We start from the raw sequence: 12,817 nt of genomic DNA on the forward strand, positions 1-12,817 counted from the left end.
GTCCCACCTGGACAGGTGTGGTAGTGTACACACTATCTCAGTAGGATAATGTGGGGCTGTTCTGGGGTGGTTAGCAGTAAGGCTAGCCAAGCATGGCGCCTCAGATATTTTAAGAGGAATGCTGAATCGATCAGTGAGGAACTGAAAGTCACCTGGTGAGGCAGAAGGTAGGCTTCAGGCAGAGAGGCAGCTGCACAAAAGCAAAGCAAGCTGGCTTTTGTAGCACCACAAGTGGGGTAAGTAGCAGTGGCCAGGGGCAGGTCCATCCTCATGAATGGTGCTATTCCTGGGGCCTTGGCTACCCTCCTGTCAGAAATCCACCCTTCTTGTGGGTGTGGGTAGGACCTCACCTGCCCACCTGCTGACCAGGAACCTGCCTTACTGGCAGTGGGCTGGACTGCTGGTGGCAGAATTGAGAGCCATACCACTTGGCCCAGGAAAACAGGAAATGAAGATATCCTTGTCACAGTCTGCACTGTGGGGACCTTCCTTAAGTTCTGATTGTTATACTCATGAGGGGCATTGAGGGTTGGAGCTACTTTGACCCTGACCAGATGACCTCTGGAAAAGTCAGGGCCTGAAGTGCTGCTGGATGCCTTACTGTTGCATAGTGAAGGGGTTGTTCTGAAAGTCTTCGTCAGATGCCTCACGCTGGCTGAGGCCATCCATAGCTAAGTGGTAGAGTGCTTAGCTGCCGTCCACAGAGCCCTGGGTTCCGTCCCCAGCACAACACTTGCCCTAGAACGATTTCTCCTTGTTGCTCTGGCCCCTGTGGATTTGTACAAGCTGGACACCCTAACAAACATTTTAGGATGTCTCTAGATAGTAGTTAGGTGAGGTTAATTAGCATCTGAAGAGATGTTGCTTTTGCAGAAAATCTGGGTTTGGTTCCCACGTGGTGGTTATAAGAGTCCGAAACTCCGCTTCCAGGGAATCTGACTCCTGACCTCCACAGGCACCAGGCATGAGGTGGCACATAGATACAAGCATACCAAACTTTCATCCACATTTAAAATAAAAATCTTTAAAAGGAAAAAGGGTAAAGTTAAACAGAAAACAAAACTAAAACCCAAAATGATGTTTCTATCTTGTTCTGTTGCCTCCTACTCAGTTCCTGCTTCACGGACTGAGGTGGCTGCTTGAGCTCCAGCTCCCTCGGCGTTCCGGGGAGAAGAGTTTATTTGGTGCTCAGCTTCCATTCTGATAGGTAGAGTTTAATGACATGACACATTAGCTGAAAGGGAGCCTAAAAACAGTTTTGTCTGGGTAGGATGATACCTGCTGGTTTTACAGTATGGAATTTGAGTGTTTGTTAGTGACAGGCACTGTGTTAAACATTCAATCTCCTATTTAATTTTTGCAAAAATTTCATAGATGCATTTTATTATACTCCTTTTATACAGGGGAAGTGAGACCTGGTAAACTTAAGTGACTTCTGTGGTTTGGTTTGGTTTGGTTTTGTTTTGCAGACTGGTCTCACTATGTAGCCCTGGCTGTCCCGCTCTGTAGACCAGGCTGGCCTTAGACTCACAGAGATCTGCTGCCTCCGCCTCCTGAGTGTGTGCCACCACCGCCTGGCTCAAGTGACTTATTAAGTTCACATTGCAGTTTGTTGGGAAGAGTATCAGTGCAGTGTCTGCAGTACCAGAGTTTGTTGGTTATTGCTGTTTCAGGTCGCCTTCCTTCTTACTAACTCCTCTACTTCCTTCCAGGCCAAGCCCTTGGGGAAACCTCCTCAGGCCAAAGCCAACCCACCTAAGACATCTCCAGCCAAAGGACCAGCGTCTGCCTCTGGGAAAGTGACCACTGTAGGCGCTGCAGCAAAGCAGGAAATCCCACCCAAGGCAAGTGCGACCAGGAACCCCAAAACAAGTTGGGATAAGTCTAAGGGGTCCAGCAGTGATCCAACATTGATGACACTCTGCATAAGCAGGGTACCCCTATTATAGCCACACACTAGTAGAACCACTTTTCCTGTCCCCTTCCTCTTCTAAAGCCATTGCCACTTCTCAATCCAGGGGAAACCACCTGCTAGTACTGTTCAGAATAGTGCTGTCTCTGCAAAGGGCCAGCGATCAGCTCCAGCTGCAGGAAAAGCAGGGGCCCGAGCAACCCAAGCACAGAAAGGGCCAGTGGCTGGAGCGGGAGCGGGGAAGAACTCAGAGAGCAGCAGTGAAGAGGAGTCAGACAGTGAGGAAGAGGCGCCGACCCAGGTAAGGCAGAGCTGGAGTTATGGCCTCTCAGCACAGCTAGGTGTGCCTCGGGATCTACCTGGGTCCTCGAGCTCTCTCCCCTGGCTGTTACTCCAGATAAAACCTGTGGGGAAGACCTCTCAGGTCACAGCTGCCTCGGCCCCTGCCAAGGAGTCGCCTAGAAAAGGAGTCCATCCAGGAACTGCCAAGAAGACAGGACCTACAGCTACCCAGGCCCAGACAGGGAAGATGGAGGACTCAGAGAGCAGCAGTGAGGAATCGGACAGTGACAAGGAGATGCCGTCAGCCATCACCCCAGCCAAGGTGAGCGGCTGAGAGCCACTGTCACCAACTCCTTAGTCATAAATTGATCTTGGTCTGGTGAAAAGGAAGAGCAGATAGAAGTTCTAACTCCAGGATCCCTTTCCCCCGGGACCCCCATGTCCCCCAGATGGAGTGTGCCGTAAGTCTCAAACCAAGGCCATCCTAGGTTCTCCTGTAGCTCACAGGGCCTCCACAGCACTGGGCACAGCACTCCTGTGCAAACCGAGGCAGGTTCCGCCAAGGTGTGTGAATCCAGCCTACAAAGATACTATCAGAGAGCCACAGGGAGCTTGGGCTATGTTGCCAGTCTTGTCTAAGGAGGGCCTGTCTGGTTCAGTGAAGCCTGGGCCCAGGGAATGGGAAAGAGAGGCCAGCTCTGTTTTGGTGACAGGTCTGGTTTGAGCTGAGACATTGTTGATGCAGCCTGGTAGAATTGATAGGTAATGGCACCTTAGGAAGGTGGCAGCTGAGATCATCAGAAAAAATGGTCCCTGTCAGTTTTGACCAGTCATGACTTTATAAAAAGTAGGAAGTATCACATAGAAGTTGAGATACTCTTGAGAAACTGGCAACCTAAAACCTACTTGCTGAGTGAGGAACAGTCCCATCCATGCTGAGAGGCATAGAGCTGGGCCCCTCTGAGTTGGCGTCACCACCAGCTCTTCCTCAGTGATTGACAAGTTCTATGGTTTTAGACCACATGGTCCATGAAGCCTACTCCTAAAAGGCTCATGCAGAAATGTCACACTGTCTGCCACCCAGAGGCCAACAGATCTCTGTGAGTTCGAGGCCAGTCTGGTCTACAGAGCTAGTTCTTGGACAGCCAGGGCTACACAGAGAAACCTATCTCAAAAAAAAAAAAAAAAAAAAAAGATAGGCCACACTGTCCTCAGCACAAGAGGTGCCTTGTGCTCCACTGGGCTCCCCTCCCTATCACATGCTTATTCAAGTCCTGTCTCCCCTCCTAAGGATGGTACCTCCCAACCTGCCCGGAGCAGAGCCCCAGCACCAGCACCTCCAGAGAAGAACATGGAAGAGTCCTCAGAGAGTAGTGATGAGGAGCTGCCGTCCTCCCAGGTAAGTCGTGTCTTTTCTAAAAAGTGGAGCCAGTCTCCACTGGCTGAGCCAGGGTGTCACTCTTTGGAAAGAGAGTACATCTTCCCTGTAGGGAATGTCTCACCGCATAGAGACAGCATTTCACAGCCTCTCAGCTCTTGTCTGTCTTCTGGTACACTCCTCTGATGTGGGCAGTTCACAGAACATGGTAGGGTCCTCTTATGATTCAGGTATTTTGTGTCAAATGGAGTTGGTAATGGTGACTATGTACCGATACAGGTGGCCCAGGTCCTTGGCTGAGTCCCCTTCCTAAGTAGGAATGCCTGATCACTGTTGGGAGGGTAGGTTGTCCCAGCTCCCTGTTTGGCAGGCCAGGAATTAAGATCCTTTTCTTACCTTCTCATAAAGGGGCTTGAATGTAGCACTGCTCCTTAGCCCCTGGAGTAGGAGTGTCTTCTGTCTGTTACTTTCATTGGCTAAGTAAAGAGACTGCCTTGGCATTTTGATAGGATTAGATAGGCGGAGTAGACCGAACAGAATGCTGGGAGAAAGAAGCATAGTCAGGCAGACACCAGGAAGCTCCTGCCCAAGATGGACGTAGGTTAGAATCTTCCTGGTAAGCCACAACCCCGTGGTGATTCACAGATTACTAGATATGGGTTAATTAAGATGTGAGAGTTAGCCAAGAAGAGGCTAGAGATAGTGGGCCAGGCAGTGTTTAAATGAATACAGTTTTCGTGTGATTATTTTGGGCGTTAAAACTAGCCGGGCAGCAGGACAGGGGCCGCCACACCCTATTACAACAAGCCCCTTTGGTCGGTGTACTGTTGGAAATCTAGAGCCTCCCCTGCAAGCCTAGTTGGAATCTATGGACCTCACCCCAGATCAAGCCTGGGCAACGTATTGTACCTCATTTTCTGCTGTTCCCTACTTCTACCTGGCCTTTTCCCCAAGCATGAGGCCCAGGACACCTCTGGCTTCAGAGGCCCACTCTATCCAGCAAGATGGTACATGTTCCATGTGAACCCAGGCCTTCTAGAGACAGCTCTGCCTTCTTTATGAAGGAGAGGGGACTGTGGCTCAGAAAGAGCTCTGGGAATGGTGGTCTGCACATTCTCCTGCCCAGCTGCTCTACACTCCACTTTCACACTCTCCCAACCTCAGCAGTCCCAGTTCTGAGCAGGTTGGCTCAGGCCCATCATCATCTCATCCATCAGGATGTCAGTGTGCTGCTGTGCAGCCTTTCTGAGTCAGCTCCCTCCTAGCAGGCACACTGCTCGGAGGGAAGGCTGCCTTGATTGTCTGTGTGAGTGGACTCGCACAATTAAAGCAAGCACTGTGCTGAAACTGAACTGTTAAATTGGTACATTACTCTTAAAGATCTGGAGTCTGTTTGGAAAAAGCTGAGCCTGTAGTTCCTGGATTCTCAGAAGGATTCAGGGGAGTGGACACAGCAGTTACGATAGTTGTGAACTGCTGTTTGAAGATGAGGAATCAAACCCAAGTCCTCTAACCTGAGTCATCTCTCCAGCCCCCTTAACTATTTTAAAGGCTACTTTTATCTGTCTTCTTGCCAAAACAAAGACATGGGCCCTGCCCTGAGTCAGAGAACAGGAAACTTGTAAAAATCTGAATTGTGATATTAGGGCTTGCATGATTATGTCTAGAGGGGGCTCCTGCCTGGTCCTTGGGAGCTGTCTTCCAACCCTAGATCTGAAAACAGTTTGCTGGTCTTCCTGGGTGAGGTGCTTGCTTTTTCTGAGCATCATCCTCAGCTCTTGGGGTGGTGGTGGGGGTAATAAACCTCAAATCTCCTAGCTATACCCCCAAAAGTATTATTTCGAAGTCCTTGGGTAGGATTGGCCCCAAGGGTCTGTTAACTGTCCCCCAGGTAATGATAGTAATCCTCTTTTTTTCCCCTTTTTTTGGTGGTTCTGGGGTGGAACCCAGGACCTCACGAACGCGGAGGACACGCCCTGCTGCTGAACTATTCCTCTAGCCCCACAAAGCAGCTTTGAGAAAAGCTCCTAGTGACTGTCCCTTCAGCAGCCCTGCCTCCCCACTTTGCCCCAGATTTACTGGAATAAGGGCACAGTAGGTGTGAGCCCAGCTGAGACAGCAGGCCTTAGGCATTGCCCAAAGCACCCCAAGTTTGCTTCTGTAAGCATCGTTCTTGCAAATGGGAAGGGTATCCCCATAGCCTACTCTGTGTTCTCAGCACCCACAGGGAACGGTGAGGTGCTTTGATTAAGGTGTTGTCCTCTTCCGCTGTTTTGCCTCTGTTGACTTCTTTGATCAGAGTGTGTTCCACATGTGCTGGGCTTTGTGAATTCCTCAGGGTGGGCACACCTTTCAGCAGCTGGGCAGCTGGGCTTGACCACACAGGGCATTGATAACAGAGTGGGGAGCAAATGCTTCAGACCCAAGCACTGCTCCCTGTACTTAGCCTGCCCTCAGCAACCAGGCCACTACCACCTCCCTCCCCTACCCTCCCTGCACTGGGTTGGGGTGGTGTGGGCAGGTGGAACTGGAGGAGGCTGTGCTGCGGAGCTGCTTTTAACATCCCAAGACGCTATTGTTTGCCTCAGTGGGTTTGCTGCCTCTCTTGGTCCCCAACAATCTGTTCTTCTGTCTTCTCACATATATATAGATCCCCCTCCCTCCACCACAAGCCTTCTCCCACTTCCCATCCCTCTCCTTTTCATCACGTGGGAAGGAAGGCTCTGGAAGTGGCAGATCAGAGCGGCCGCGGGGGAGGCTGTTTGGCAGGGTAGGAAGGGCCTGAGTGCGGCAGTGCTGCCACACTCGTGGGCACCATAGTGCTGAGCTTGTTGCTCTCCTTCTGTCTCACAGCCCCTGGGGTGGTGGGAGCCTGATGAAGCGCAGCAGGTGGGCAGGGTGTTGCAGTGGACCTGACTGTCTGTCCCTCGGTGGACCTCAGGCAGCCCTCCGCTGGCCAGAGCATGCAAGCAGCTTTGAACCGGCCCAGATATGTGAAGAGTAGAAAGTAAATTCCAATCCCCTGGCTCCTGATTCTGTGCCTTTGTCAGCTGGGGCTTTGGAAGGAAATAGACCTAGAGTCCCTTGGTGCACATTTGGGAACCTGTGGTTCACTGCTCAGCTAGCCTTCCCTGTCTAGAGTCTGCCGCTGCTTTACCATCTCAGTGACCTGCAAAACAGACCCAAAGGTAAAATGATGAGTCAGGACATGCAAGAACATGTCTGTAATTTCAGCATTTAGGAGACAAAGCTGGAGGGTCAAGAGTCGGAGGCCAGCCTGATAGGCTACCCAGTGGGACCTGTCTTAGGATTTTAAAATATGTGAAGTAAAATGATGCACCTACACACGGACCCAACCCTCAGCAGTCTCAGTCCTGAGAAGATTGGCTTTGTGCACACTCTGCTTGCTTTCCAACACCTGCTGGCCTCAAGCATGTCATCGCATCTACCAGGATTTCAGTATGCATCTCAAAATGATAGGGGTTTTCCTTTTCCTCTTAAGCATATCCACAAGACAGTATGACAGCTGGAAAGCTGACCAGCAGGCGGTGTGCTTGTTTTCCGAAGTATCCGATGAGTAGCATTTTTTATGCTTGTCCTCCTATTTAGAGTCCAAATAAGGTTAGTGTGTGGTGCAGAGGCAGGTAGATCTCTTCATTCAAGGCCAGACTGGTCTACACAGCAAAACCTGTCTCAAAACAAGTAAGGGTGTCTCTCTCTCTCTCTCTCTCTCACACACACACACACACACATTAAATTCTTGAACCCTTTCTTAATCTGCTGGTTTTTCTTCTGCCCACTCACCCTGTTGTTACCCCTGGGCAGTTTAGGTAACTAAACTAAGGAAACTGGATCAGTATCACTGGGAGCTGCATGGTGGGCCACACCTCAGGGAGACTGTATCAGGGTCTCTGGGGGAGGGGACAATGAGACTTCAGGAAAATCATATCTTATAGCCAGACTGCTTTAGGAAGTGCTTTTTAGAACTCCCCACTTAGCAGGTGGCCATCTGATGTCATCAGAAGAAAGAGGCTAAATTAGACATTCCAACTCTTCCCTTGCTTCCTATCTGACTGTGTGTCTTTTCCTCTGTGGACTTAAGACTTTCTCATTTGTCCAGTGGCGTGGATACTGCTTACATTTTGAGGGTCACTGTGAAGGTCAGCTGGGCTCCTATGAATTGCTATGCTGGGTGTTAGCTGGTATAGGTGGGAGTAGGCTACAAGTGCCCAAGCGCCTTGAACTTCTTGCCTTATTATAAAACCCTCCCTCACCTATTTCCCCTTCCCTCCCCCTGGCCAAGCCTTTAATCACTGAGTATATGTGTGTTTTGTTTTTGTTTTTCAAGGCAATTAAATCCCCTCTGATTTCTGTCAACCCTAATCGTAGTCCAGCTGGTTCAGCTGCTACCCCCACACAAATCCAGGCTGTGAACACCTCAAGGAAAGCCCAGGCCTCGGGCACCACAGACCAGAGCTCCTCCTCTGAAAGTGAGGATGAGGACGTGATTCCTGCCACACAGCCCTCCGTTCCTGGTGAGTTCTGCTGCTTGAGCCGCTCAAGCTGCTAGGAGGGGCTGCTGCCATGCATGCCCTTCCCCCTTGAGACCAGACACTAGCCAAGTGGCCTAGCAGAGTCATTGGCCAGGAAGACTGGGAGCTCAGCCTTAGACCCTGCATTACTACCTTGTTTTGAAGGAATTACATTCAAGGCTTTTGTGTGTTGTCTCCAAGCCTGAAAGCTTTCAGGGACCAGGCTAGTCTTAAGACAGCCCTGCTCTAACCAGCTCGCTTGCAGTAGCCTATCAGGCCAGCAGTGAGCTTCTATCCCTTGCAGCATGGAAAAAGAAGGCAGGTAACATTTTATACTTGGTCTCATCCCCAAACCTAAGGTAGATTAGTGTATTTGTATGTGGCTTGCCCTCTGGAAGCTCAGACATCTTCAGTTGTGTATCAGGACACGGTGACATTTCTCTCATTAAGTAGAGACAGCAAGATTCCTACTGGCAGCAGAATAGTACTGTGTATTCGACTGCACATAGTGGGAACATGCGACCCTGCTGGGCTATGGTAAGCACATCTTCCTCAGCATCCGGTGGCTGTCCCACTAATTCCCGACTGTGAGGAGTCTCTGGCACCATGGTCTAGCTTGTTGCTTAGGAGTAGCAGCCTGCTCAAGAGGAAAAGGCTTGGAGTCACTGCCACAGTAGCCATTTGAAGGCCCTGAGCCTTGTCAAGTGACAGGAAAGCTGCCTGGCAGGCTTGGGAGGAAAGCAAACCAGCATCTGCCTTATGCTCTCTAAGCCAAGCACCAGGTCCATGGGAAGAACTGGTAACTGGGTAATACCTGGCTGGGGAGTTATGGGGCTTCTGTACCCTGATATGCCTGCCCTCTCTTCTCCATTTCAGCCATTAGAGCCAATGTGGTGACTGTGCCCACATCCCTCCCACGGACAGCCTCCCTGCCCAGCAAGAGTGAGCAGTCTAGTCGGACGCCAAAAGGCAAGAAGCCAAAGGCAGCGTCCACTCAGGTACTGTCGGGTAAGAGAGACCTGTGGTAGGGTCACTCTGCTACCTTGGTGTGTACCATTAGGTTGCTTGGCAGTCAGTGGCTTGCTCCCAGCACCCTAGTATTGTCATTTAGTCCTGGAGCCAAGCTCCCAAATCCCCACGGCATTGTCAGGAAGAGCAGGTTGGGAGTCCAAAGGCAAGTGGAATCCCTTCGCTTCCCAGCCTGATGGATTCTGAATTTGTTTTCTAGCTCCTGGTTTTAAATGCTGTGAATATGGGTTGCTTGCCTTCCTTAGCATTTTCTCCTAGCCATCGCCCATTTCAGTGCTTTGCTAATTATTAGGGCAAGGTTAGTGGAGACTGTTTAAATAAAACTGAGGGTGCATCCCACCAGGGTCAGTCCAGGCCAGAACCTGGGTGTTCCAACTCCAAGTTCATTGCTCTGTGGACCTAATGGGGTTTGTTAACTACAATTATGTGGAGAGGAGTCTGTTGCACACCCACCTCCCGAGGGCAGGAGAGAACCGTGCTAAGGCATTGGGTGTCCCCAGCTCTGAGGGGCTGCTGTGCACCCTGTATAGGTGCATTACAAGCTGTAGTGCAGAAAGAGCTCCTGAAGGTGTGGCTGTGTGGACCGATAGGCAGTGGTCATCTCAGCAGATGGTACTGAACATCAGTCCTCCTGGGCATGGAGGCTACAGCAGGTACAAGGCCCTCATAGGGCTCCTAAGCCAGCAGAGAGACAGCCATTAAACAGGGAAAGCAAGATAAATTAGTTGTCAGCTAGACAGTGGTGCACACCCTTAATCCCCCAGCACTCGAAAAGCAGAGACAGGTGGAACTCTGAGTTTGAAGCCATCCTGGTCTCCAGAGGGGGTTCCAGACAGCCAGAGTGGTCACACAGAGAGACCCTGTTTCTCTCTCTCTCTCTCTCTCTCTCTCTCTCTCTCTCTGTTTTTCAAGACAGGGTTCTTCTCTGTGTAGCTTTGGAAACTGTCCTAGAATTACCTCTGCAGACCACACTGGCCTCAAACTCACATGGATCCGCCTGCCTTTACCTCCCAAATGCTAGGATTAAAGGTGTGTACCACCACCGCCCAGCAAAAAGCCAGTAAGCAGACTGGGGAGATTGCTCAATGGGCAAAGCACTTGTGTGAGCATGGGGACCTCAGTTTATTCTCCAGTACCAGAAAGAGCCAGACATGGTGGCAGGGGTTTGTAATCCCAATACTGGGGTAACTGAAATGTGTCGATCCCTGGGGGCACACTCGCCAGCCAGCCTAGTGTTAATTGGTGAGCCCTGTGTCACATGGAGAAGGTGGGTAGCTTCCTGAGAACAGCTCCTGAATTTTACTTACAGCTTCAACATGAGCGTGTGTGTGCGTGTGTGTGTGTGTGTACACGCTCTATGCACACACAGCCAGTGAGACCCAGCCAGGACCTAGCCTTCAAGTGCTTTGTGTTTGGGGAGCTGTGTGTGTAGTACGAAAGGGCCTGCTTTTGGTCCCGTCCGCCTGGCTAGGTTGTACCCGAAATAATCACACAAAAACTGTATTCATTTGAACACTTCCTGGCCCATTATCTCTAGCCTCTTATTGGCTAACTCTCACATCTTGATTTAACCCATTTCCATTAATGTGTATCGCCACTTGACTGTGGCTTACCAGCATGAGTCTAACCAGCGTCCATCTCAGGCAGGAGAATCATGGCGTCTACCTGTCTCTGCTTTCTTCCTCCCAGAATTCTGTTCTGTCTTCCCTGCCTACCCAAGTTCCGCCCTATCAACTAGGCCAAGGCAGTTTCTTTAATAACCAATGAAAGCAACACAAATACAGGACCTCCTACACCATGTGTGGACCATATTGACCCCTCTCCTCCCACACTGTGACTGGGTTCTCTCTGCTGTATCAGTGAGAGCCCAGCATGATTGTGTGTCCTACCACCAGCCCTTACTCTATGTCCCCAGGCCTTAATGTCCTGGCACATGATAAGAAACTGCAGTGCCCACCAGAGAGCTTCCCACATAGGGCCTGGCCGTGTTATGTCCCTCTCACTGTGACTTCCATTGTATTCTCTGTACCAAACTAGATCAGCAGTGCCTTGGAAACACTCCCCGTGACACCTCCCCAGAGCTTGCCTGTCCAGTCCAAAGCAACCAACAAGCTCAGAAAACCCAAACTTCTTGAGAAGCAGCAGCCTCCCTCAGGCCATCCCAGACCCTCCAGAAGTTCAAGTGACAGTAGTGACATCTCTTCAGGGAGCGAGGAGGATGCCAAGAGACCCCAGATGGCCAAGTCAGCCCCCAAACTGGGTGAGGATTCTAGGAAAGAGGGCAGGGGATGAGACATAGCCTGGTAGAGCTGTAGGCTCTGGCCTTCTCATCCCAGCCTGGGCCTGTTTATCCGCTGGTATAACTCCACAACTGAAGACCTGACTGCTGTTTGACCTTCGGCAACTATTTAGTATCAGGCTCCTTTATTGAAAGCCTCAGGACTCTGCTTTCCCTAACAGTGGAAAGCAGAAAAATGGGAGCCTCGGGAACCAGAAAGGAAGACTGTGGCGTTCAGATGTGTCAGGCAGAGCGCTTTGGATAGCATCAATGGGTGGAAAATGGGAGGCTTGTGCGGGAGGAAGAACAACATAGGAAGACCCAGGCTTTGCAGCCTTCCTAAGGAGCTCTGCCTAGCCTGATTTACAGGGCCACTAGGGACCCACACCCAACAGACCTTTGCTTCTGCACTAGACCTGGGCCTTTCCCAGAAGGAGACTGTGGTGGAGGAGACCCCAGCGGAATCCAGTGAAGATGAGTTGGTGGCCCCCTCACAGGTAACTGCCAGGGTTGGGCTAGAACTCGTAGCTGCAGCTTTAGATTTCAGCTACTCCTTGGGTCGGGGGTCTCAGGAAGGGATGCAGATGGAGTCTAAGACACGCTCAGATAAAACTACCACTTAGATCTGTCTTAAGGCTCGTCTCTGTAAGGACAGTGATGATTTTCTCCTTTGTGGCGGTCAGAACAACTTTGTGGAGTCCATTGTTGTCTTCCACCTTTATGTGGGCTACTGGGTGGAACCCAGGCTGTTGGGCTCATATGGCAAGTGCCTTTACCCTCGGAGCCATCTTCCCAGTCCAAAACGCTAATGCTTTTCCATTATGGTAATGGTCCATTGGCAATAAGAAATTCACCCTTTTAATATGCTTTAAATATACTTTAATTCTAACTACATGAATTTAAAAGGTATGCACCAAGGGTCTTTGAGCTCCGTGGGCTCAGTGCCACTTTTCTGTTTGACTGGCTTGGCCTGATCTTGGATCACTGAACTGATTTCCTCACAGCAGGCCTTGCCTCTGGGGATGAGGGTAGGGGCTCACTGCGTCTTTCACACTGGGCTTCTTCAGTCTCTCCTCTCAGGTTATGTGACTCATGGGGTGACTGTGGCCAATTCCCAGACTTCAAAAGCCACTCCTAGGTCAGACTCCAACCCCTTGGTTTCCTCTCTTCCGGCCACCAAAGATAACCCAGATGGCAAGCAGAAAGCAAAATCCCAGAATTCGGCAGACTCCACGGTCCCCAAAGCCGGTGAGTCGGGGGACAGTAGGACATGGAGGGGCAAGGCTGCTGGTTCCTGCCTGCCATCAGCAGCAACAGTTTCACCAGTGTTTGCCTTTATCCCTCAAATGCAAGCCTACCTCTGTGGGGACTGGAGGTACCCTCAAACACAGTTGGAGGCCAGCCCA

The 12,817-nt window shown here is 50.8% G+C and overlaps 1 protein-coding gene across 7 annotated transcripts in view; it reads left to right on the forward strand.

The window, feature by feature from the left end:
• Positions 1 to 12,817, forward strand: part of Tcof1 (treacle ribosome biogenesis factor 1) — a 31,644-nt gene that overhangs the window by 15,041 nt on the left and 3,786 nt on the right. For all 7 annotated transcript variants that reach the window (XM_087896034.1, XM_048419048.3, XM_048419045.3 and 4 more), the window contains 9 exons: positions 1,713 to 1,844; positions 2,019 to 2,213; positions 2,310 to 2,516; positions 3,486 to 3,593; positions 7,921 to 8,107; positions 8,981 to 9,102; positions 11,171 to 11,393; positions 11,826 to 11,908; positions 12,479 to 12,659. In XM_087896034.1, coding sequence (XP_087752160.1) covers positions 1,713 to 1,844; positions 2,019 to 2,213; positions 2,310 to 2,516; positions 3,486 to 3,593; positions 7,921 to 8,107; positions 8,981 to 9,102; positions 11,171 to 11,393; positions 11,826 to 11,908; positions 12,479 to 12,659 — 1,438 coding nt within the window. The remainder of the gene's footprint in view (positions 1 to 1,712; positions 1,845 to 2,018; positions 2,214 to 2,309; positions 2,517 to 3,485; positions 3,594 to 7,920; positions 8,108 to 8,980; positions 9,103 to 11,170; positions 11,394 to 11,825; positions 11,909 to 12,478; positions 12,660 to 12,817) is intronic.

This window comes from Myodes glareolus, chromosome 13 (genome assembly GCF_982192425.1).
Source record: "Myodes glareolus chromosome 13, mMyoGla1.1, whole genome shotgun sequence".
Taxonomy (NCBI): domain Eukaryota; kingdom Metazoa; phylum Chordata; class Mammalia; order Rodentia; family Cricetidae; genus Myodes; species Myodes glareolus.